This window comes from Filicampus tigris, chromosome 21, assembly GCF_054856515.1.
Source record: "Filicampus tigris isolate MCC_2025a chromosome 21, RoL_Ftig_1.0, whole genome shotgun sequence".
In the NCBI taxonomy this organism is placed as follows: domain Eukaryota; kingdom Metazoa; phylum Chordata; class Actinopteri; order Syngnathiformes; family Syngnathidae; genus Filicampus; species Filicampus tigris.
In genome coordinates this window covers 13,617,501-13,643,848 of record NC_141237.1, presented here as the reverse complement: position 1 = coordinate 13,643,848, position 26,348 = coordinate 13,617,501, and the positions used below count along the sequence as shown (strand labels likewise).

At 42.0% G+C, this 26,348-nt stretch overlaps 1 protein-coding gene across 1 annotated transcript in view; it reads right to left on the bottom strand.

Annotated features, from left to right (window-relative positions):
- Positions 1 to 15,416: 15,416 nt before the first annotated feature.
- LOC147127704 (uncharacterized) overlaps positions 15,417 to 26,348 on the bottom strand; it is an 11,344-nt gene continuing 412 nt past the window's right edge. Inside the window, exons 1-8 of the mRNA XM_086021530.1 lie at positions 25,959 to 26,348; positions 23,018 to 23,132; positions 22,794 to 22,938; positions 22,556 to 22,669; positions 21,137 to 21,281; positions 20,912 to 21,060; positions 20,693 to 20,832; positions 15,417 to 15,920 (exon numbers count right to left, since the gene is read on the bottom strand). The exon at positions 25,959 to 26,348 is cut by the window's right edge and continues 412 nt beyond it. Of these exons, the coding sequence (XP_085877656.1) occupies positions 15,769 to 15,920; positions 20,693 to 20,832; positions 20,912 to 21,060; positions 21,137 to 21,281; positions 22,556 to 22,669; positions 22,794 to 22,938; positions 23,018 to 23,117 (945 nt within the window). The 5' untranslated portion in view covers positions 23,118 to 23,132; positions 25,959 to 26,348 and the 3' untranslated portion in view covers positions 15,417 to 15,768. The remainder of the gene's footprint in view (positions 15,921 to 20,692; positions 20,833 to 20,911; positions 21,061 to 21,136; positions 21,282 to 22,555; positions 22,670 to 22,793; positions 22,939 to 23,017; positions 23,133 to 25,958) is intronic.

Genomic DNA, 26,348 nt, shown 5'->3' with positions numbered 1-26,348 from the left:
TTTGAGACCTAATGATGAACGCTCACGAATGTATTGAGTATTGATAACGGATTCCCCTCAAAAATCTCATTATTATTTTTCCCCAAAATGAGTGTTTTTTCCCAAAATGAGGGTTTTACTGTAACGAGTTCGTTTTCTTGTCGGTGCTTTTCTTAAATTGTCCTTTTTTTTTTTTTTTCTCCATTCTAGAAACTCTCGGGAAAGGGTCACGCGGGGTTATGGAGTTGGACTAAGTGCTGCTGCCCTCTTGTGTATAAATGTGAAACTGCATTTAGAGTGTATTTAATACGCTTGTCAACGGGGATACGGACCAAACATTCTTAATTTTATGACCGGTCCGGATAAAATTGGACCGCGGGCCGGCGTTTGGACATAGCGATGGCATTGTTGCTGAGATAATTGCTGTGTCACGGCTGTTGGATCAGCATGCAGGGGATGAAAAGTCATGGGGGCGTGTGGGTGGGGGGGTGACTCACTATCTGCAGCAGACTTCAGTTGACCTCCAGCCTCCAAATGTCGCACTTGCAAGGTGATCCACTGAGCTTTTACACAAATTGCTGACTTTAAGAGTGCCAATGGACGACGGCATGTCTCCTTTGGGTGCCAAGAATTATACCCATCTTATATTTTCCGCGCTCTTTGTAGCTGCAACAACAACTTTTCTCTCTGCACAGGTGGGCGCCCAAAAGCTAATAACCTTAAGCAAAGCACTATTTTTCCAAACAGCTTTCTGCAGTCTGCAGTACACCCACATATAGCATACAGTCCTGTTCAAAAAGACGCAGCATTTTTCACCAGTTAATATTACAGCAGATACTGCATATGCCATTACATGGAGCCATGTATTCAGATATGAATGAAACCAATGACCAAACACAATGAAAATGCGCCATATAAAGTAGTAGTAGTAGTACATTGTTTAATTTGTCATCATGCAGTACATTCCATAATATACACAATACAACAATTCACAGTCACGGCTGACCTGTTTTCTAAAGCAGGGCCATGATTGGTCGTTACCTGAGCCCTGAGGAGTTGTGATGTCATTTTCAGTCAACAGGAGTGACAAAATGGCCGCCCCCTGAAATGGCTAAAGACAGGTGGATTTTACGACTTAACTCATATTCCACCAACGCAATATTAATCAGAACGCCTTGTTTCAACTAGTGGGCCTGCATAAAACATTGTTGAAAAAAACATGTTTGGGTTGACTTCCGCTTTAATTGAAAAAACAAGCATTGGATTCAACTCACCCAAACAGCCCCTCAACTCTTTCAAACACACACACGTGCACACACACAATCATTTACAATGGTGTTGTTCTGACAGGATATATATACTCCTTCTTCTGGTTGTGGGCGAAAAGAAAGGAGATGTAGTATTTTGACATATTACACATCCACTAGTTGATGATATAAGGAATGGCGCCAATGTGCAATGCGGAAATGTGGAAGCATGAAAAAGTTGGCACACGTATGCCGGTGTGGGTACCAGATGTGATCGAGTGTCCAGATTGTATCGGGTCCTTTGCGCCTGCTAATGACGTCACGCTTTATAATATATTTCTGTAATATATGTCTTTGCCACCCCCCTGACTGTTGTGGTTTGTATGTGCTGAGTTACTAAATAAAAAATAAAATAACAAACATTACTGCTACTTTTGCGAGGATCGTCCTTCGGTCATCTACGTGCCTACTGAAGACGGAATGTGTGGTGAACGGTTATTCGGAGTATTAAGAAATACTTCACATTATACAGTATACAATACATACAATCTTGCAGCCCGAGTCAACCACAAAATTGTTGCCAATTTGGCATGAGAAATGCAAACGTTCCGCCGATGTTGTTTCACAAGATGGGCAGCGGCTTCTTCTCGGGTCATAAGCGGAAGTGACGTACGAGCTGCCTCGCAAAAGTAGCGGTAACGTACTTTATTTTTAACTGTTAGGATAAATGTACAGAGGTTATCCCATATTTAATCTTGTAAGTATTGCATAGCATTTATTTCGCAATATAGCAAAGCATTTATTTAGCAATATGACCTTGTTTGTATCATGTTAGTTGAAATTATTTGTGAAGAGAGCACAGAGTGAGATGTGAGAAGGACGCAGGTGCGGAGCTCTTATCGAAGGGCACTTCTGGAGCATCCCCGGGGTTTGACGTCGACAGAAGATAGCAGCATCTACATGACCGCTGATGAATGCAAATCACAAACTTTCGCACGTACCACACATACACTGTCTTAAACTCTTTGACACAAGGCTACATGTTTTCCCCCCACCCTTTAGAAAAGCAACTTTTGTCTAGTCAAGGACACCTAATGAATTAAAAAGAGTGGGTGTGGCAGAGTGTGTTAGAACGTTAAGAGATTATGGCACATCTCTGCCCATCATCCTCGAGAGCAAAAAGAATCGAATTCTCTCGTTTTCCTTCCTTGTGTGTTGTTTAAGTGTTTTAGACAGTCATAAACCTTCCAGTAACTCAGAGCATACAAACACGACAGCCAGGGAGTGGCATACATAGAGGCAAAGAAATCTATTACAAAAATATATCATACAGCGTGACGTCATCGGCAGGCGCGAAGGAACCGATACAATCTGGACACCCGATCACACCTGGTACTCACACCCGGAGTGAGACTAAAGAGCTTGTCTTCATTATACCATTGAATATAACAGTGGGAAGGGAAAAAAACAACACAATTGTTTTGCTCCCTCCCGTCGACGTGAGTTTGTTTACATTACGTCAGACGCACCCTGATGATTGTCACTCACACTGATGGAAAAAGTGATGATGACAAACTGTTACTCAACTCCAGGCTCGTTTAACCCTTTGCTATTCCACCTGGCAGTTTTACCTGAACGAAATGTGCACCAAAGTAAATGTGATGCTGTACTTGAACCATTTGGAGTATCGGCATAGCTTTGGTCTCTTTTTGAAGGCAACACTTTGAATGTTTCTCCTCAACCGTCAGAATCTTTTTAAGTGCTACTGGCACTGAATTATGGAAGTTTGGCCGACCCACGGACGACCCACGGCCTTCTATGTATTCAAACTTCCATAATGCATCCATAAACTGCCAGGTGGAATGGCAAAAGGCTACGGGAGGTGAGAGGCACCCAAGAGTCACGTCAGACCATTCGAAAGCGTTTCCATGCCTCAGCAGACAATCATTTAGTTTCAATGAATTGTTTGAGATGAGGAAATCACCAGTGCATCCTTCTACGTAAATGTCCTACTTTCGTGATATGACTTCACTCTAGCGTGAACGTTTTACATAAATTCAACACCTACAAAATAATTTATATCTCAGCCCCTTTAGACATGCGGCTTTCACACAGGCCTGAGTTTTTTATTATTTACTGTTTCAATCAAATATGTAAAAATAAAAGTGGCAATGCAGGATAAGCACTATTTTTTTTACTATCAATTACAAGTTTTAAAAAAAACGAGGTGATAAACGAATGTGGCGAGTAGAAAATTACTCTCAGATGCCTGAGTTCCAGGCACTTTGCTTCTGTTTGCTAACCCTATGCCCATTGTTCGCTAATGAGGAATGGGCTTCTTTTTTACTTTCCAATGACGGATATTCCAAAATAGTTCCAGCAAAGTTCCTGAAGCCCAAGCTAACAGATCTTTACTTTTTTTTAAATTTCAAAAATAGAACTAAACGCATAAGATCACAACTTTCCTAAAAATACACAAATTCTTCATTCTCAAAAGAGAACGAAAATCGACTACCTGCATTTACTAAATCTACTAAAATAATCCTTTTTGTGCAAAATGTTGAAATGTTTTCACCTTCAATTCAGTGTACCTTTTATTTATTTTTTTTAGCTCCAACGTCGCCTTTGCGAAACATCCATTGATGTGTAACGCTTCTCGCTGTGATTCATATGCTTGGGAGAGTTGCTGGCAGAAGACATATTGGAAGCTGCAAAGCAAGTCTTGAGAGGATAATTGGGATTTCGACATTCAGACGCTTTCCACTGCAGCCTGAGCCTGGACTTTGCACTCTGTCGGTAACTTGCATAATGAATTAATGTATTTTTCAGCTTTGGAACTGAGCTCAGTTGCAATGCGCAGAATTGTTGATACCGCTCTCGCGAAGAATGAAAATGAGTTCCTGTTTTTGGGCTGAACCTGCAATCGCTCCACAAAAACCATTACATACATCGCAATGTTTAGTCTTTTGCAGCACCAAACAAATACCAATTAATAAAGTGTCACCAGGGGAAGGAAGTCCTACATTGTGTGCCAAGACTCAAGGGAGACAGACGACCAAAGCCTTTGTGTTGAATTACTGAATGGGAGGAATGCAAAGTAGCGCATAGTGTTTGTTTACATCTAAGTTCATTGTGAAGCTGCATTCCTAACTTGTTCATAAAGATGAATTTGGTTTGAAATGACAATGACGCAATATATTATAATCAACAGCAAAACTGTGTTGTTTCCAATTAGATGCCTGACACAACATCACTATCTTTTAAAAGCATATATAGTTTTAAATTTGCTGATTTTTTTTTTTTTTTTACAACAAAAAGGACTTTCATATTACTTTTTATTACGACTTAATTCTCATAAAAAATAGAACTATTCTTTTAACACTACATCTTTTTGTATCTCAAAAAATGTAGTTTCTTAAAATAAAAGAGTTGCTTCTACATCTTTCTACTGAAAGCTTAAAAAATAATCAACAAAAGCTGGAAACGCTATGAAGTTTTTAAAATGTCATATACAACAAAAGAAAGTATTTTATGTTATGGGGTTGTTGTTTTTTTTTAAAAATGACATTTTAAAAATCAACAAAAGCTGGAAACGCTATGAAGTTTTTAAAATGTCATATACAACAAAAGAAAGTATTTTAAGTTATGTTTTTTTTTGGGGGGGGGAAATGACATTTTAAAAATCCTGAATTTCTTTTCCCAAAATGTATTCATTCATCTTGTAAAAAGTCTTCTCAACATAAACCCACTTTATTTTCAGATGTATTTTTCCTAAAAAGTCAAATGAAACATGGGAAAAACTGGGAAAACAATCTCAGGTTCCTAGAAAGATTTAATTCTCCTGCAACTGAAAAAAAAAATGCTCGTGTTTAATTTAAAAGTGACAATAGCAATAGATTTGAGGGTGAGGGTTGTATACTTTTTGTAAACTACCATTGGAACTTGCAGTGGTACAGTGAATGTTTTAAGTTTGTTTTTCTTAATTTCTGCATGGAGAACACCATACCCACCAGGACAGTAAGGTGTTTCTCCAACAACAAACCCTGGATCACACGAGACATAAAAGCTCTCCTGAAGGAGAAGAGGAGGGCTTTTGCGTCAGGCAACATAGAGGAGCGGAGGACTGTGCAGCGCCACCTGAGGAGGAGGATCAGAGAGGGGAAAAGGTCCTACAGGAAGAGGATGGAGGAGCAGCTGCTGCAGAATAACGCCAGGGGAGTCTGGAGGGGCCTGAAGACCATCTCAGGCCACGGACAACCAAAGACCCGGACTGGGGGGGACCTGCAGTGGGCAAATGAGCTGAATCTCTTTTTCAATAGGTTCGATCAGATGCCTGCCTCCACTCAGTCTCTCCTGCTGCAGCCTCCACCTACTCCTCCTGCTGGGCGTGTCACCCCCTCCCCCCTTTTCTCCACAGTCTCCAGCTCCCAGCTACACCAGATAGCCACCACTCCCTCCTGTCCAGCCTTGGCCTTCACAACATCTCAGGTGAGGAACCAGCTGAAGAAGATGAAGGCGAGGAAGGCAGCGGGTCCAGATGGCATCAGCCCCCAGCTCCTCAAATCCTGCGCAGACCAGCTGTGTGGAATTGTCCTGCACATGTTCAACCTGAGCCTGAAGCTGGGCAGGGTCCCCCAGCTATGGAAAACATCCTGCCTGGTCCCGGTGCCAAAGACCCCCCACCCGAAGGAGCTCAACAGCTTCAGACCAGTGGCGCTGACGTCTCACCTGATGAAGACCCTGGAGAGACTGGTCCTTGTCCACCTGCGCCCCCTGGTGAGCTCCTCAATGGACCCACTCCAGTTCGCATATCAGCCTGGCATCAGTGTGGATGATGCCATCATCTACCTCCTCCACCCTTCACTCTCCCACCTGGAGAAGGCGGGGAGCACTGTGAGGGTCATGTTCTTTGATTTCTCCAGTGCTTTCAACACCATCCAGCCCACCCTACTGGGAGACAAGCTGGAGCGGGCGGGGGTGGCCCACTACCTCACCACATGGATCCAGGACTACCTCACAAACCGGCCACAGTATGTGAGGACACAGGACTGTGTGTCTGACATGCTCCTCTGTAGCACGGGGGCCCCACAGGGAACTGTCTTGGCTCCCTTCCGGTTCACCCTCTACACCTCGGACTTCAACTACAACACCCCTACCTGTCACCTGCAGAAGTTCTCTGACGACTCTCCGATTGTCGGCCTCATCACAGGCGGAGATGATCGGGAGTACAGAGTACTTACTCAGGGTTTTGTGGACTGGTACCAGAAGAACCGCCTCCTGATCAATGCGGGGAAATCCAAAGAAATGGTGGTGGATTTCGGTAGGCGCCAGCACTCTTCACCTGCACCAGTGAATATCCGGGGAACAGATGTTGAGAGAGTCTCAACTTACAAGTACCTGGGTGTTCATCTGAACAATAAACTGGACTGGTGCGACAACACAGACGCCCTCTATAGGAAGAGTCAGAGCAGGCTCTTCCTACTCAGGAGACTGAGGTCTTTTGGGGTTCAGGGGACACTCCACAGGAACTTTTATGACTCGGTGGTTGCATCGGTCATCTTCCAGGGAGTGGTCACCTGGGCAGGCGGCGTCTCGGCCCGGGACAAGAAGCGGCTGGACAAACTCTGTCCTGGGCTGCTCCCTGGACTCTGTGGACTCGGTGGGGGACAGGAGGATGTTGGCCAAGCTGTCATCAATGCTGGGCAACCCGGACCACCTACTCCAGGGCACCCTAACAGCACTCCACAGCACCTTCAGTGACAGACTGTTACACCCTCGCTGTGCAAAGGAGAGATTCCGCCGCTCCTTCTTGCCTGCTGCTCTCAGACTCTTTAACAAGAACATTGTGTAGTCTCTACAAACTGGCAGACATTAGTGCAATTGTGCAGTCCTGCACCTGAGCTCATATCGTGCAAAATACCCAATATTCCCCACTACTGTAATACCGTGCAATACTCAACATTCCCCACTACTGTTAGTCTAGTTTTATTTTTATCCAATGCTGTTCCTTACATTTCACTACAGCACTGCAGCACTGTCACTTACTTAGAGTATTTTTCCTCTGTACTATGTACAGGCCAAAATGAGTGTTCCTCATACTTTTTATGTAGATGTAGGTTGGTGTGTATATACATGTGTATATACACATGTTACTGCGTAAATTTACATAGGTTTGATCCTAAATGTTTGCCGTCAATGTTATACATTAATGGCTAGATTATGCCGCCGTCCCTGTGTGACCTATATCTTTGCTGCTGTAACAATGAAAATTTCCCCACTGTGGGATCAATAAAGGCATTCTTATCTTAGTCCGCTGATAGTGTAGTGGTACACACGCCCGAGTTGTGTGCGGGCAGCGTGGGATCGATTCCCGCTCAGTGACAGTGTCTATGTGTGCCCTGCGACTGGCTGGCGACCAGTCCGGGGTGTAGTCTGCCTTCGCCTGTTGACGGCTGGGATAGGCTCCAGCAACTCCCCGCGACCCTGTATAGGATAAGCGGTTTGGAAAATGACATGACATTCTTATCTTATCTTCTTAATCATCAACAGTTGTTAGCTTAAGGGACTTTCATGCTTTTCTTTTTCAATTACATCCACCCTAATACAGTGCGCTTTTTGTGACATGATTGTTCCTCTTTCAGCTATACACCCATACAATTGCTGTGTTTGTTGGAAATGAACTAGAGTTCACTGGCTAACGACACTCCCCAAGTCCTTGGAAGATGACGTATGTATTGTTTTCGAAATCTAGTTAGTGTTAGCAAGCCTCACTGTAAGCTAGTTAAGCTTATCACCCACTGCACTGCCTCATGATGCACCAAATAGCTAAAAAAATTGTTTTTTTAAAAGTACTGCTAACTACATTTCACACATTGTAGGTTGTTATAGTTGACAGACCATTTGAACATATTAAAGACAGCAATCACGCTTACCAGATTGTCTGTGCATGATCAGCCTGGGATAGGAGGATACATTATGCTACCTGTACATCTGAAAACTTAGAGAAGATTTGGAAAAAAGACCCTTGGAAGGCCATCATCTCACACCTGCTCACGTTTTAAGACTAGTAAGAGTTTTTAGTCTAAGCCTATTCTCAGTCTGAGATTTAAAAAAAGAGTGAATTTTGCAGGGTCACTATTATTTACAAGACTACAGCAAGATTATTTAGGCATTTTTTTCCATATATATATATATATATATATATATATATATATATATATATATATATATATATATATATATATATGAGCCATTCTACCGAATTGGTTGAAATTGCTGTCCCCTGCTTGGATGCTTCTAAACCTTTTGTAAGGGTAGTTATCGTACTCAAAAGACCCTGGGTGTCCTTTTGGCCCTGCTCTTCCACGCACAAGTGCATTAGGGCAGACATACTCGATGCAGTCCTCTCTGCTTTGGGTTCTGGCCTCAATGGGTCTTTCATTAGCCAGGTTAGCTGCCATGTAGAGGAACGTTTGGAATTGGAGCAGCCCCATTTCTGTGAGGGTCTGCAGGAGTGATTTTCCAGTGCCATTCTGTTTCCTGTTTTGTAGCCTCATTTACAAGCTCTGATTTGTCCAGGCGGTCCAAGAACACATCAAGCTCCTTTAGGGCAGGTTTGGCCCCCCCCACAAAGTTCTTTCCAGGGTCCGACCATCTCTTTCGACTGTAGTGAATTGGAAGGGTCTTGCTGGCGCTGTTCTTTGCAGTGCAAGATCTCCCATGACCTGCTTGCACTTTCTTGCTCTTGCCTTCCTGCATTTTACACAGCTGTCAATCACTATTTTAGCCAGTCGTCGGCCTTTCACTATCCACGCTTTCTTTCTCATTCGAAGGAGAGATCTAGCAATCTCTTCGTGGTGTACGTGGTGCGCCTCTTGAGCAAGAAGAGTGGATAAACCAGCCTGATGAGGAAGGATTGGGACGGTATTGTCCTCATTGAAGAACTGGATTCTTCCTCCCTCCACACACCAAGAGTCCAGACTCCTCCTCTTTGTACACAGTTAGTCTGCTGAGAGTACTGTCTTGAAAGGTCACTTCTTTTTGGGCTGCAAGGAACAGGTCTCTTTCAGCATCCTTACATTCTCCAACAGAGAGCACAGCTGCCCACCCGGTTAACTAAAACCGAAGACCAAACTATTGGACTGGGTTCAACATCCTCACACGCAACATGTATGTGGTCCAGGACATTATGGGTTACAAGCTAACAATCAATGCCCAGCAATTGAGATCAAAATTCAATGAAGTCCTGACCCAAATGCTTAACATCATGTGGAGGCCTTTGCACTGGAGATAGTTTGTGTCTTTGACCAGGCACTGTATGCCAAGGCAGCAGAAATCACTTGGAAGGAAAATAAGTTTCAGAAAATTATACAATACAATACAACTTTATTTATATAGTACATTTCATAACAGGTACAGCTGTAACAAAGCACTTCACATTACAACAACAAAATAGCAATAATATTACAAGTGAAAGCAATAAATTAAAACACAAAATACTATACAGAATAGACACCGGAAAACAGCTGAAAACTGTCAGTCTCATGTCGGATCAAAAGCCAAAGAATAGAAATGCGTCTTCAACCAGGTTTTAAAAATGGATAGAGAGGGGGCTTGCCTAACATTTAATGGAAGGTAACTCCAAAGGGAAGGACCAGCATCAGAAAAGGCTCCACGTAGTCCTCAGGACCTCGAGCAGAGCCTGGTCCGCAGACCTGAGGCTGCGGGAAGGAGCGTAGGAGTGGAGGAGCTCGGAGAGATATGCCGGGGCCAGGCCATTTAATGACTTGGAAAAAAATAGAAGCATTTGAAAATGTCATGTCATGTCATCTTCCAAACCGCTTATCCTATATAGGGTCGCGGGAAGTTGCTGGAGCCTATCCCAGCCGTCAATGGGCGAAGGCAGACTACACCCCGAACTGGTCGTCAGCCAGTCGCAGGGCACACATAGACACTGTCACTGAGCGGGAATCGATCCCACGCTGCCCGCACACAACTCAGGCGTGTGTACCACTACACTATCAGCGGACTGCATTTAAAAATGAACCCTGAAATCCACTGGGAGCCAGTGAAGTGGGGGCCAGAATTGGTGTTATGTTCTCCGTCTTCCAAGCTTTAGTTAGGAGGCGAGCAGCAGCATTTTGGACCAAGTGGAGACATTTGAGAGAGGACCGGCCGACTCCAAAATAAAGTGCATTACAGTAATCTAGCCGAGATGTAACAAAGGCATGGATTACCGATTCTAAGTGTTGATGAGAAAGGAGGGGCCTTACCTTAGCCAGCTAAGATGAAAGAAGCTGGACCTTACAAAAGTGATAATTTGTTGGGCCAATTAAGATCATTGTCCAATTTAAAACCCAAGTATGAGACTGTTGGCTTTAGATATGAAGCCAGGAGGCCCAGGTGAACAAGGTGGAATGTGTAAAAGCCACTGGGACCAAACACCACAACTTCTGTTTTCTTTTTGTTGGAATTTAAGAAATTGAGTGACATCCAGGCGGGCGGTGGTCGACTGGTTAGCACGTTCGCCTCACAGTTCAGAAGTTGTGGGTTCGATCCCGGCCTCCCTGTGTGGAGTTTGCATGTTCTGCCCGTGCCTGCGTGGGTTTTCTCCATGTACTCCGGTTTCCTCCCACATTCCAAAAACATGCACGGTAGCTTGATTTGACACTCTAAATTGCCCCTAGGTGTGATTGTGAGTGCGGATGTTTGTCTCTGTGTGCCCTGCGATTGGCTGGCAACCAATTCAGGGTGTCCCCCGCCTACTGCCCGAAGACAGCTGGGATAGGCTCCAGCATGCCCCGCGACCCTTGTGAGGATAAGCGGTATCGATCATGGATGGATGGAGTGACATTCAGGTTTGATGTCCTCTAGGCAGGACAAAAGTGGTCTTGAGGAGAAAGCATCTTTTTTGCTCAGCGGGACATGGATTTGATAATCATCCGCATAGCAATGGAAGGAAATACTGTGTTTTCGAAGGATGGAACCCAGGGGCAGAAAATACGAGAATAGCAGGGGCCCCAAAATAGAAACCTGTGGAACACCATACGATAAAGGGGCAGAACAGGACTCAGAGGAACCGAGGCTAACAGAAAAAGTCCTGCCAGCCAAATAGGATCTAACCTACTCTAGAGCGCTTCCACTAATGCCCACTTGGTGCTGCAAACGAGCCAAAGGAGTAGCGTGGTCCAACATGTCGAATGCTGGACTAAGCATGGGTGGAATGGGCATCCGGCTTGGCCGGAGGGTCGGACCAGTCCGGCCTAGGGACTGCCCAGCTCTGGTTACACTATTAATTACATTATAAAAAATTATTATATAAGATATACATTTATAACTGTCAAGTCATTGCCACTGTTGAAAATATATAGCACATATTGTCTTTATTTTACCAACACATTTAATTTTAGTTGAATAAATCGTATTCAAAATAATTCCCAACTATAATGAACTACATCACCCATAATGCATAGTGCCACTGGCTCCTTCGCTCTCTGCCGCCTGCCAGTAACTGTAGAATTGCGCTGCATACAAGATCGCTGTCACTCAGTCTTCACTGAATCCTTAGCAGATCGTGTATCATTTACAATAGATCCAATATGATATTGTTGATACTCTATTCGATCGTAAAATGTCGGTCTCTTGGGTCTAAACCCAAGGTTATTATTTGAGATGAAACGGCGAGGTTTCATCAAGGTTATTCCTGACAAGTCAAAGACTTAATTCTTGACACTGGGACTCAAATGATAACATGACAGGCATTTCATTGCTTGTTGTGCGGTCCTCAGCCACGGTTTCATAAAGTAGAACGCATACGAGCCCAGAATTTTGCTCAACACATTCATGGTGGAAGTGGGGACAAACCTAAATCAAAATGCAGTGTTTAGAATTGTGGCAAATTCATTTATTTTGTGTCATGATGCTCTTTAGATATGAATTGAAGCACCAACGTCAGTCTGTAAAGTGGTGTCAGTGACAATCACTCTGATTGGCTGTCAGTCGGGATATGCAAATGAGTGCATGAGATATGTATACAATTTATTTCAGTTATTTTAACCAAACAATTTTGTATTTTTAACTATATTGCGTTGGTTCAAGTATACCAATTTTTTAGCGTGTAAAATGCAGTATTATATCAATTCTACAAGGAAATATCATCCTTTTCACATATATTAACTGTAAAATTTACAATTGATAATTGTTTTTTACAATATGTTGCCTTAAAATACACACCGATTCATTGTTATTCAAATTATAGATTTTTGATGTTATGATTTTACAGCATATTCATGTTAATTTTACAAACATTTTTTACAGTGATAGGTGTGATTGTGAGTGCGAATGTTTGTGTCTGTGTGCCCTGCGATTGGCTGGCAACCAGTTCAGGGTGTCCCCCGCCTACTGCCCGAAGACAGCTGGGATAGGCTCCAGCACGCCCCGCGACCCTTGTGAGGATAAGCGGTATCGATAATGGATGAATGGAGGGAATTCAAAAGGCTGCAACTTTTGAAACTTTAAAGTGGTGACGGAAAAAACTATTCCATAAATCTGGAGATGGATATTGATTGATCACTTTCTAACATCTTGTGGGCACATTTGGGTGATTTGTGACAAGGCTCCACAATTCAGCCTACTGTGCAAGAAATACAGGAAATCAGCGAGCTCAGACAATGTTGGGTGCCTGTTAATAGCCGAAAAGTTTAAGCGTCAGATTCAATCTGTCCCATCTCCCACACAAAACCAACCGGAGTAACCGACGCTGCTCTAATAAGGGAAAAGCAAAAATATTTACAACTAAAACAGCGTTTAATTCAGCGACGTACTCGTCGCAAAATAGTGCGACTTTTGGCGGTTAAAGGGATGGACAAGCATTGAGCAGTCTTAGTTCGGAGAAGCCAAGCTATCAAGTGAAATGAATACTCCAACTGTTAATTGGAATTTCGCAATTATTTTCACAATGAGAAAACATTAACTTAGCTTTTGTGTGCCTGTCCATACAGTGTATGCGACCAAGTGACTTTTGTGGAGTCCGGCGCCATTATTGCGGAGTACATCACGTATTTATGCCACTTAAGCCCTTGGCGGTGACACGCACTAACGTGAAACCACAACAACAAGAGCAACAACAACACCTTGGCGGTTCATAAAATAGTTTACTTACCAAGTAACACTGGTTCAGACGAAAGGGTCCGCTTCCAGTTTACAGGTTCCATTAAATTCCACCTTGGATTTTCCAATGAGTTGAGAGAGGCGCGCGTACGACTGTACGAAATGGTGCTGGTCTGCGCATGTCTGGAAGAACCCGCAAAGGACCACGGGACAATAACTTGTTCTATCTAATTTAACTGGACTCGGTTAAATTAAGTTAAGCATGTTCCCCAACCCAAACGTTCTACTGACTTATTTAAAATGAGTATTCATAACAAGTTAATGATTTTGGAGTTAGGTTCACTAATAATTTTCTATTAATTTGAATTTTTGTTTTTACAGTGTACCCCCTCACCAACGGGGCATTGTGTCATTATTGAAAACTAATAGTTACTCCGGCTTAATAATTAACGAATCCGTGGGGTTCTAACAAGGACACCTGAAATTCCTAGGTCAATGACAAGTGCAACGATTCATGAGAGATGGAGCTGCTTTAAAAAAGAAGTGTTCGTATTATTCTCTTTTTTTCGGTTACTCTTAAAGAAGATATAAGCGAATATAAATCGGATTGGCTTCTTAAAACTTTTGCAGTTAGACACCTAGGCGAATTCATCTCGACACCGACTTAAAGCGCTCCCGTCCCCTCGCGAGACCGAGAGGGGAGTTACGATCCTTTAAAGCAGCGCTTCTCAAATAGTGGAGCGGGACCCCCTCGGGGGGCGCGGTACGATGCGGAGGGGGCGCGTGTGACCCTGGGCAACATGCTTTTTTCCCACCGTACTACAATAACGTGTAATTGCACCGCCACTCCAGCAGTTGGCAGTGGCGCTCTAATTGCCCATTGTGCGCAGCGAGTATTAACTCCGCGGTGTAGGTTTTGTTTTGCAACGAGCTGGCGATGTGAAGTGCAGTAAGCAAACCCTTAGACAAGATGAAGAAATTTTTAACAGGGATGAAAAGAAAGGCGGAGAGAAACAAAGATAGTGATTTAAAAGAAAGCCACCCGAAAGCAAAGACGCGCAAATATGACGAAGCATTATGTAGCGCTTGGCTTCACTGTGACTAGTGGGAGGCGACGAAAGACCGGTGTGTTTGCTGTGTTTAAAAATGCTCGCAGCGGACAGCATGAAGCCAGCATTAGGTGCTTTTGCTGCACTGAAGACCAAGTACAGGTCCCAGCTAAACATTGAGCAGGAGCTGAGGGTTGCAGTATCATGTTTCAAACCTCGCTTTGAGAAGCTGTGCGCTGCAAAACGTTCTCATTGTAGCCATTAATTTTGTCTTCCTCATTTTGATAAAAAAAAAAAAAAAAAGGAATCAGCACAAATTGTTTTATTCATTTTTGTTTTGTAGGTTAAAGTGTTTAATATATTGTGCTCCTGAGTTAATGTTTCTGAAGTTCATTTGAATTTGTTATTATTTATTGATTTTGTTTAATTTTATTTTCAGCAGCAAATCGTGCAATAAGTCTGTCAAAAATGTTTACAGTTTAAACAAGGATATTATTTTTGGAATTTCAAGCAAATTGATGCATTTAAAATCTTTTCTTTTACAGACTAATAAACACTGATAGGTGTTATTCTTGTAAGTTGAACTATAGCTCTTTCTTTTTGTTTTCTTTATGTTAACAAGGATACGATGTTATGCAGAGGTGTACCTATAACTATTTTATAGACAAATGCTATTACAGTATTTTTAGTTGCGGCGGAGACTGGGTGGTGGGGTGGTGGTCGCGAATTGTTTTATTCTTGCTAGGGGGGGCGTAACAGAAAATAATTGAGAAGCACTGCTTTAAACGGAGAGTCGGTATAGGGACTTTTCCCGATGGTAAGCGAAATCTGACAGTAGTTTCTAATATTTCATCGTAAACGTACAATGTAGGATAACAATTGTGTTATTGCAAGAAGAAGGGCCCTCCCACAACTGAACGTCTGATGTGGTCCGTCTATCCACCAATAATTAACATTAATTGACCATGAGAGATAAGTGTTGTCTTTCTTTCAGTCACACCCAAAAAAAATGCACGTTTAGAACACCTTGTATCATTCATTTACTTTATTTTCTAATAATAAATATACAAGCACAAGAAATGTGCAATGTCGGAATACGTTTTTACACAACATGTCATCAAGACCTACATGGTCTGTGTTAAGTGTAATCAGTAGGCAGGCACTATAAAGGGTTCAGAGATCAGTCAGTGAGAGATCAACCAGGGATACTAATTACAGATAAAGTCAAATAACAGAGTAGTCACCTTGTGTAAATTATGAACTCTGTACGTCAAAATACCGGTGAATCCTTTTCACTTGAGGCGAACGGTGTGTAAAAAAATATATATAACACACTGCAGTGACAAACTGTTGTTGTTTTTTTAAATGACAACCTGAAAAGGTGTTCATCTGAGTGCCCTTTTTTGCCGCTGGGCAATCTCCATTGGCTCCATGGCGTCCGGGCTGACGCCACTGTAGAGCGGCTGCTTGCAGTGGCGCCAAATCACCAGGACAAGGCGGACGGCATACAGCGACGACGCCGCCGCTAGCAGCACAACTGCAAGTATGAGGAAACACAAGTCGGCATGCGTCAGAAACCGAACTGTTAATGTTGTAGCACATGCGATAATATAATGACGATAACAATACCGTCCTTGAGTCATCACGTTATGATGGTGGAGGAGTGTATAATGATTCTAGGTGTTATGGCTCTATTTTCAGTTGAAGCTTTATCTATGCCACGCTGTGAGCTAGGTGGGCAGTGCCTTGGATGACACACCTGTGGCCAATTTGTAATCTGCGGCTTTATAGGTACAGGTTCAACTAAGTGCTAGTGTCAGACTTCAACTTGCTTATCTCCGTACTCTTACATTTTCTCACTCAGCTACTTTTTGCTACAAGTTTTGTCTCTCTCCCCCTTCTTGCTTTGCATGTTGTCTTGTTAAAATAAGCTTTTTTTTTCACAATTTCAGCTGCTGGTGTGCTGCATGATTTTTTTCAATAAAATAAATGTGCCCTGACTCAAAAAAAGTTTGAAAATCACTGCTGTATATGATGGATTCAGAACGATAGATGTGGGGGGAAAAATACACGCACCACACTGCTTTGACACTATATGTACAGCAGGTGGGGGTATGCACCAAAGAGATAATCATGAGTTTCTCATGCTGACCATTACCCACACCGCTTATCAAGGAAGTAATATAGTACCAGTAAGTAGGTTTGAATGTCGAGAAGTTCTTGTGAGATAAGTTTCACATTTATATTTTTATTTTTGGAAAGAGTAGGGTTAGGAGGTTGTGAAACGGTAGTTTGCCGCCTCCCACACTCATTTCAGAAAATGGCACAACGCACCAAAAGTTGTTTGACAATCGCTAAAAGACAGAAGAAGAAAGCGCAAGGACTACGGCCCAATCCCAATACTCACACGGGCACACTTGCGAATCTCACTCGCGCGTTCCCGACGAGAGTACGAGGGTTTCCCAAATTCTGCGAAATGCTCTGTCGCCCCGCCCCCATTACGCCCTTGTTGTGCACTTCGGCCGAGCACGCATCCATGGCCCCTCAGCCGAAGCATATTAACCACAATTCATTGCGGATTTGACCAAAATAGCGGGAAACTAACGACATTCGGTGGAATTCCTGTACCTCTGCCGATTTTTTTTTTTACCTGTCTACCTGTGTATTTTATCCTAATTTGGCTACTGTACTTAGCAACCTCAAAATTGTCAAAACAACAACTCGTGCCACCCTGCTCGCTGACGCAGGCGCATAAATCGACGACGTCACACTCACCGTCCCAATTATTCAATTAGTGTACACTTAAGTTGTAACCTGCGCCCGCGAACACTACGTGCACGTGTGTACACTTAAGTGAAGTCCGTAGGGCGCAAGTGTGGGTATTGGGATTGGACCTACGAAGCATTTTAATTCACCATCAGTTTACCTTTGGCAACAATGTGACACGGATTCTGGTAAGGTAAGCAAAACTTTCAAGTAAAACTTGTGTGTAAGTGTAGAGCTGTTTGAGTGGGAAGCCGGCACATTATGATTTACATAGTGCACTCCAATTCCCACTTACGCGGTTCAGATAATGGACGGATGGATGGATGGATTTTTCAGGTGTTGGACTTTTTTTTTTCCAGATTGACGACGGATTTGCGGGCCTTTGATGTTCACTGACGGAAACGCGATTAAAATAACATGACGGCTTGACAGACAGACAATGACAGTTTTGTTCGGCTTGAAAAATAGACGCATTGATGGATGACGGACGGGTACCCAGACTGCTGACGAATGACGGACCGGCAAACTTTAGTAAAATGCCGACCCCTTGGTCGGTAGTGTGTCACTCTGTTGCTCAATACGGACACCTGCTGGACTTAGAAATCATTATATTGAGGGCAGCTTGGATACAATATTATTTAGTTGTGTTTTTATTGTATATTATTTCTATCTGAATCTCATTGTGAAATATCTTTGAAATGTACAGTCAATAAATAATGAGAACATGTCATAATGTGAAGGTGTCGTGAATGTGAACATGATGTTGCTTATTTGTCTTTGTGGCAGCGTTTTTAAAAATTATTTTTCTATATAAATTTTTACTTAAAAAAACTGTTTCCAATGTTTTGGCAGTCAGAAGATTCCTCCCCCCCTCCAACATTTTCTCTTGTTTTGGAAAACACAAGGCATTGATGAGGCTGGTGTGCCTAAAAAACCATGGAGACGGCCAAAAGGGCTTTGTATAAATTTACATACATTTATAAAAGTAGGTACATATCAACTATTTATCCAAGCATTTTCTATGCAAACCTTTCTGTTGGCAAACATAAGATGGCTCATAATAGCATTCAGAATTTCCACATCCAATGCATGGAAGCTTGATGTTCAAACAAGAAATAGCTTCATGAAAAAATATGTAAATATACAGTATATGTTCATCGTTAATAAAGCAACTTAAATTGTAAAATGTCTGTACGCCCATGTTTATTCTAGATCAGGGGTGTCAAACTCATTTTTGTCGTGTGCCACATCATAGTTGTGGTGTCCCTCGGAGGGCCGTTACGACTGTGAAATGCACCATCGCTTTCTATCATCACATATACACAACAAATTGATGGATAACTAGTTTTGAAATCAGTAGCCAAGTAATAGTTTTTTCATCTCTTTTCAGTTTGTTTTAAAGGAGGGATTGGTAACAAATGTTTGCAATATCTCATATGTAGTGTTAAAAGTGAAGACAATTTGAAAGAAACATGTCGTCAACACACATGATTTGCCTTCGCGGCCACATAAAATGGTGTTGCGGGCCGGGTCTGGCCCCCGGGCCTTGAGTTTGACACCTCTGTTCTAGATGTATTTGTGACTTCTTGTACGTGCCCTATGCTGTGTCCCTGCTTTGAATATATTCTTTTACAAAGTAGGAGGGTTCAGTCGAACTGATGCAACCTTAAAGCGGAAGTCAACGCAAACATTTTCTTTCAAGAATATGTTCTATGCAAGCCCACGAGTCGAAACAGGGCATTCTGATAAATATTGCGTATGTGGAATAAGTGTTAATGCACTCGTTTTTAGCCATCTCTGGGGGTGGCCATTTTGTCTTCTGTCAAAGACAGAAACACAGACTGCTAACAGATGCGCTTCCTTATGAAGTTTGGCGCCTCAGTGACAGGGGGAGTGATGAGCTACACCGCTGTTGAATCGGTCATGTGAATTCTTATTAAAGCGATACGCACACAGTCACGAGGCTTCACTTATGAGCTCGACGCATGCGTCAGTGTTGCCGAACACATCACTAGTTACCCCCATGACGGATAACTTCTGTTCAGAGGTGGGCAATTCCATCTGACTGACGGACCAGTCCGTCTGTCCGTCACATCATTGCGTATTGTGTTTGTGGATGGCTGCACTACCACACTTACGCACAGAGACAAACATGACAGCGATTTTTGAAAAAATTTAATCGAAAATCTGGAACTGACAATCGAATCGAATCGGGGCTTGAGTGAATCGTAACATCCCTACACTTAGGTGTAGGTGCACCTCTGCTCCGTGACTGTCAACTAGCTACCAACATCAACACAACTGCTGTTGTCTGTCTGCATATCACTCAGACAGTAGTTAGTTGGGCCTCTGGCTGCTAACTATATCTCAGTTCCCATTTTGCCTATTTAGGTCGTCCAGGTGCTCCAGTTCAACCGGCTTCTAGATTAACTGGCTCCCAATTCCAGCTGTGGCTGTTAGGTCAAGGTCAGTCCAGTAATTTTGTGTTTCCTGTCTGCAGATACCTCACAAGCTACATCGAAATTGTTCAACTGCATAACTGTTAAAGCGGAAGTCAACCCAAACATTTTTTTTTCAAGAAAATGTTCTATGCAAGCCCACTAGTTGAAACAGGGCATTCTGATAAATATTGAGTTTGTGGAATAAGTGTTCCACAAAATCCAAAATCCACTTGTTTTTAGCCATCTCTTGGGGCGGCCATTTTGTCTTCTATCAACTGAAAATGACATCACAACTGCTCACAACGACCAATCACGGCTCAGATTCAGAAAACAGGTCAGCCGTGATTGGTTGTTCTGAGCAGTTGTGATGTCATTTTCAGTCGACAGAAGACAAAATGGCCACAGAGATGGCTAAAAAGGAGTGCATTTTGCTGCTTAATTTATATTCCACAAACGCAAAATTAATCAGTGGATTAACTCTTATTCCACAAATGCAATATTTATCAGAATGCCATGCTTCAACTAGTGGGCCCGCTGGGAACATAATCTTGAAAAAAATATGTTTGGGTTGACTTCCGCTTTAATTCTTCAATAAACACGTGAAACAAAACGACTCATTTATAAGTTCCGACTGCCTGCAAGAAATTATAATAATAGAATTTAAAAAAAAAAAAAAAAAAAAAAAAAACTAACTAAAAGGTACTTGTAGGTACCGGTACTTGATACTTGAATCTGTGGCACGAAGGAATACGCAATAGGCTGGAACACTTTCACTGGTGCAAAATTGGTACTTGTAGATATAAACAAATTAACCAGGTGCTTAGCCCATGTCAACTGCCTTGTGACGTGTTAAGTAGTACGTTCTCAACACTGATTGGCGGTCGATGTTACCACCGAAGAAGAAGGAGAGGAAGGATCTGACAGTCCAAAAGTAGTGGTGATGAACGGTAATTTAGCGATGACGGACTGTCTGGCGGTCGTCAAATAGCGGTGACGAAGTGTAATTTCGTGATGACGGAAGTGCGGTTAAAACACCGATAACGGAGTCGCAGACTGACGATTACAGTTTAACATTGCATTATCGTAAAATGAATTGTCTTACCAATGAAGATGCCACTACGGCTTGGTGATTCAGCATTGTAGTTTTTATCAAAGTTTCCTGCCAGCGCCCAGATCACAACCGGGTAGTCAATGAGGACGTAGCGCATGTACTTGTCCAAGACTACATTTTGCAGGAAAAACCTAAGAAAGAATTTTACTTTTGAAGAGCAATGTGGAAAAAATATATTGTATATGTTGTGTTGGTGTATATCAGGCTCACCAAACAAGCAGCACGGCCGTCAACATACAGTACGACACGGTGGCAGCATTTGTAGCGGAAACATTTGCTTCGTAGGTCAGCACAATGGCCAAGTTGATGAGTGTAGCGATGGTTGTCCATGTTGTGTAGATCATCACACCATTCTGAACCTGGAGCCATATCACAATGTTCATTTTATTTTCAGTGATCTATTTAACGAATGGAATCGGTGTAGGTTCCACTAACCAATATACGAATGAGCCACAGGTCCACTTTGTGGTATTTCTTGAGCCAGGCTCCATAAACGTGAAGACCATGGCTGGCCAAAGATATCATGCCGTAGTTCGTGCCGGCAACCAGAATTAGAAAAACAAGCGCGGCAATCATCCACCTTGGGGAATGTGTTAAAAGAAGATAGGTCAACAAAACAAATGTTCGATTCGAAGGTGTGATATTCAGAAAAGGATATAATTGAACTCGTTGACCACTATGTTCTTAATTGCCCTACAGAAAATCCTTTTGTAAAAAATGTTATCTGGACTTTTTTCCTAATACATTCTTCAGAAATTTTCATTGGCTCTTTATGTAATTTTTTTGTTAGAAGTAATATTTTATTTAATAATGATCTTTTTTTGCTTTTCTCAAAAGGTTGGATAAACAGTATAGAGAGAATTACCCCAGAACATTTTTTTAATTGAATGTCTCCTTTAAAGCTTACAGGCTGGTGCACACTCTTTTTTATCCCATTAAGGACGGAAGCGCATAACCACGTTTCTACCACTAGAGCCGAAGCGCTGTTGCGTCTTTCTACCTTTAAAGCCGGCACAGTGGATACGTCACTGTAATTTTTTAATCCAATTCTCCGTCTCTTAGCCAACTTAATGCAATTTTTTAATCCAATTCTCCGTCTCTTAGCCAACTTAATGCATCAGAATATACACGTGATGGTGTCGCGAGACCGCGGAGGATGTCGTGGAATTTTTTTCGAGCCGTAGGCTAATGGCGGACGCCGTCGATCGCCGGGAGTTCTGATAAGTAACGGCAGTGATATATAGATGACGCGCTTGTGGACTTTGAAGCAGTGGAACCAGTCGAATGTGATATGGTTTGTAGAAAATGACGATATTGACGTCTTTGTAACAGCATATAGGATGGTAATTACCACTCGATTTTTTTTGTATTAAAATAGTGCTTCTCTTGCACTGACACGTTATTTTTACGTCTTCGATTGAAACGGTAAATAATAAACTCTGCTTGCGTGAAAGCCACGTCTAAGCTCTCTAATTCTTTTAGAATTATGTTTCTGTCTGCTACAGGGGCTGAGCTATTAATTATTTTGTAAGTGTTGGATTTCTGCGAAAACGTCAGGTTTTAAAGGGTAATTCCAAAGGGGACCTTAGGTTTTGGGGAGCTGTTGAGCCAGGTGCTTGAGGCTTTAATGGGTTCAGTCAAATCTTTAGAATTAGATGGCATGGCTATAAAAAAAAAAAAAACATTGGAATTTAAATGGAAACTCAAGTTGCAAAGAGGAATGTGAAAGGAATCACAGAGATATGGACACGGGAAAAAGTGCATTGTAATTCGCATAAATGTAATATTATTACCAACATCTTGTTAATCATACCTTACATTACTGTGTACAATAAGTTACTCTAAAAAGCTTACGCTCTGTCCCAAACAAGCAGCCAGGCGATATTGAAGCACAGATTAAAACACCAGCAAACGAAGAATCCGTAGGGCAAAACTGGCGGACTGCAGTAAACATAGCCATGGGCATTTCTGTAAGAAATAAAAATAACAACAAAAAAATCAGTAACATGGTGCGCACTAGTTGGCCTAGTTAGGTAAATAAATCATTTTAAATGAAATCTATCATTATTATAGATAATTGAACGGTGAGTACTTTCTGCAAAGATTAGCCAGGATGTAGATCATCATGAGTGTCAGCCAGACGTAGATAACACTCCAAATACTGAAGGTCCATCCCGACGGGGTGATCTCCGTCACAAACACGTCAGACACGTTGCCTGTGGTGGTACTGAAGGGCCCTGCGCAGATTTGAGGCACGGTGTTGATCAAATGCATTGGTCACATGTGCTGTATCCCCCAACACGTTTGCTTACTTACCCACTCCTACAACAGAAAGACCGTTGAACACCAAACTGACGCCGTAGAACACCACAGACAGCAATATGGCAACAAGGCGTCCGGCATTGTGTTTCCCCATTGTAAGCAACTGCTTCTAAATACAACACAGGTTATGTAATACACTGTTGTTACTCAATGAGCAAATAATGTGAGCGTGAAAATCAAATACAACCTCTTGTGAGGCACTGGAGAGACTACATTATTATTGTAAATTTGGTTTATTTTAGTGGTGACTCAGGGAAAAAAAAATCAAATTGATGCATTTGTATGACCTACTTTTGCGCCATGTACAGCACTCTGTATACAGCAGTGGTTGTCTTAAAATAACAGTTTTTGTGTGTCAGTTTTTATTGATTATGGCGGTGCCATGTGGACAAAAACGATAGTGTTTTGACAAAAGTCAACCACATTTCCCATGCCGTGTCGTGAAATCCTGCGCTCTCGCCTGCAAGATGGACTGAATTACATTTTCATTTCCAGTGGTTGTGTGAAGGATGGATAGTGATTAGGTAATGAATCTAATTTTGTTAAAACAATACATTTGGGTTTTTTTTGTTTGTTTTGGTCCATCTGCCTTTTGACACCAGTAACAGAGCGTAGACGTTTGAATCGACGTCTGTCCTTATAGCGAAAGGAGGAAGTGAGTGTGCCGTAAAGAAATTCAGGACATTTGTATTTTTTTTGTGTGGCAGGGTTGCTCCCATCCTCCTCAAAGTTGCTTAGTGCCAATAAAAATTATACAGACACCCCAGGGCATGACAAAAGGCCCATTCAACTACTTGTAAGTCAATGTTTCATCAAAAGAGTTGTGAACATTTTTTATGAAGGTCGAATTCTTGCTCAGTGTTGCTTCAAAGTGCTTTATAAATACAGTTGAGTTGATAGCTGCTTCCCGTTATACCAATTCCATAGTTGGAACTTATCTAAGTATAGTAGATAGCAAAAGTACTATTGCTAATTATTGTAATTCTGCTTATTATTGATTAATTTTCCCCAAATCCTTGATTCGTTTTCATTTTGTACTCAAACTGAGTTATCATTCACTTTATTTTGTATACTTCCTGTTTTAGCAGTTTGAGCTTCTATTTTGAAGGAACATGGGATAGACGTGGAAGCTCCCGTCTCGCTTTCAGTTAGCTTCAGGGCTACGGAGAGGTACGTGCTTGAGGAGAACGGCGTCTAAAGAAATTATTATATTTCGAAGGTTTATATGTAAATATAATGTAAAATGTTTACATACGATGTTATTTGGTACTTCATTCATCAATAGTCTTACTGTATAATGTGATTGAGTGACCTTGGTGTGTTGGTCGTGTAATATGCTAATCGTGGTCAATTTTTGTGCTAGGCATGTGACAGACGTGGGCTCACGCAACTTGTTGCCCATTTTATTTTGTTTTGTCACACTTACAGGTATTGTGGTTGTACTGCAAAAGTTATCTCAGAACGCTGAGTATGTTGAAAAAAACTGGAGTTGTAAGGCTGCATAAGACTGAGAGCAGCTATAGTTTTCTGTTATAAAGCATACATTTTTTGTCAACTATTTAAATAAATATACATTCAGTTAGCTTCAGGCCTACGGAGAGGCACATGACAGACATGGGACGACGCAACTTGTTGCCCATTTTATTTTGTTGTCACACTTATAAATAAAACCCAATTGTGTATGTTTATCAGTGTCTCGCCCATTTTGTGCACCAGAACACAACGCAGTGTGGTTGGATGTGTGGACCGCTCTGGCTACATGAGGACAAGCCCTCAAATGTTAGGGCAATGGGTCCTTCAGAGTTGTGTTGACATGGATTCTGATTGGCACATCCGCACAATTTTATGTTGCTCAGAAGTAGTCATGACAACATGGCAAATTGGTTTCGATTTCAGCAACAACGATCTAAAAGGTGCATGAATCCACTAGGATTTATACCTTTGTCTAATATGTGATGCAAGATTGCAGTTAAGGTAAGCCGTTTTATGATAGAACTGTAAAAAGAACATCTTTATTGTAGCTATAAATCCGCCATTTCGTCATTCTCGTCCTCAAGTGCTGTCGGAGTGCAGAGCACACTCAACTCACATTCATTTCTGAACGCGTCTGGATACTTTCCTTGCACTGGGCTCCGTTTTTTGGGGCACTGCGAATAACCGAACGGCACATTTGAACAAAATTTGGAGTTTCCGAACGGTCTGAGTGAAGCAGTACGCTCGGAGCGTATTTTTCCAACGTGTCTTTGGTCGGGGAACAGCGATTTTGTGGGCGAGGAGCTCTAATGTTCACGGTCTCGGGTTCTGGAAAAGAAATTTCTCGTAAAAAAAATACAAACTATCTCCATTTTTTGACTGGTCCGACTTAGAAGAAAAATAGCAAGACAACGAAAATATAGTGAGGTAAACACACAATGGATTAAGTTATGGTCACAAAAGAAATCCTGCGATAGAGCGAAGCCGCAATAACTGAACACTGTACTGTAATCGTTTGTACTTTCTCGCAAACATCCGATAACTGCGTACTACTCTCCCCCATTACTTTGTCTCTACGCACATGTACATTTCTGCATGATACATATTTCCATTTCCTTACATGAACAGTAAATATTTTTATACGGGTATATAGGCGCCAAGGAGTAGCAACCACAAATTTCGTTGTATTCAATGACAGCGAAGGCAATTCTGATCACGACTATTTGACTCACAATTAATCAAATTTGTATTAATTTCTTTTTTCAAGTAAGAATAAACTCACAATCTTAACCAACAAAAGTCCACAGTACATAAAACATATTTTAGGACGCAACCCTTGGTTTGGAATGCCTGCTATAGGTTGCTTGTGGTGATTCAACTACAGAACTTCAGAAAAAAATCACTAAATGCAGTTTAAAAATATGAAATTGCTACATAAAAGGTGTCATTAAATGAAGCCTACCTTTCACCGCCCGTCCTTTGTGCTTGTGGTGCAGATAGCAGGAGCTCTATGTTATGGATTAGCTCGTTTATGACCGCGGTGAAAGTCACATGTACCTCTTATCTGGCGTGCCCTCCTGCAACTCACTCGTAAAAGGGTTGTCAAACACAACACAACTCCCTTTTTACCTCCCATCATTATATATTATTCATTCATGTTGATCTGAAGGAAAAAGGTGTTAAATATGTACAGGCACTAAAATCATCAAAAGAGGCAAGGGGTTAAACAAGTGGAAAGAATCCAGGCAAGATTGGAATATCCCAACACTTTAGAGCAGAGCACCCTTCCGACACCCGAGTTTATCCAGAAAATAGTGTGCTTCTAACACAGAGGCCCTCCCAAAAATTGTCA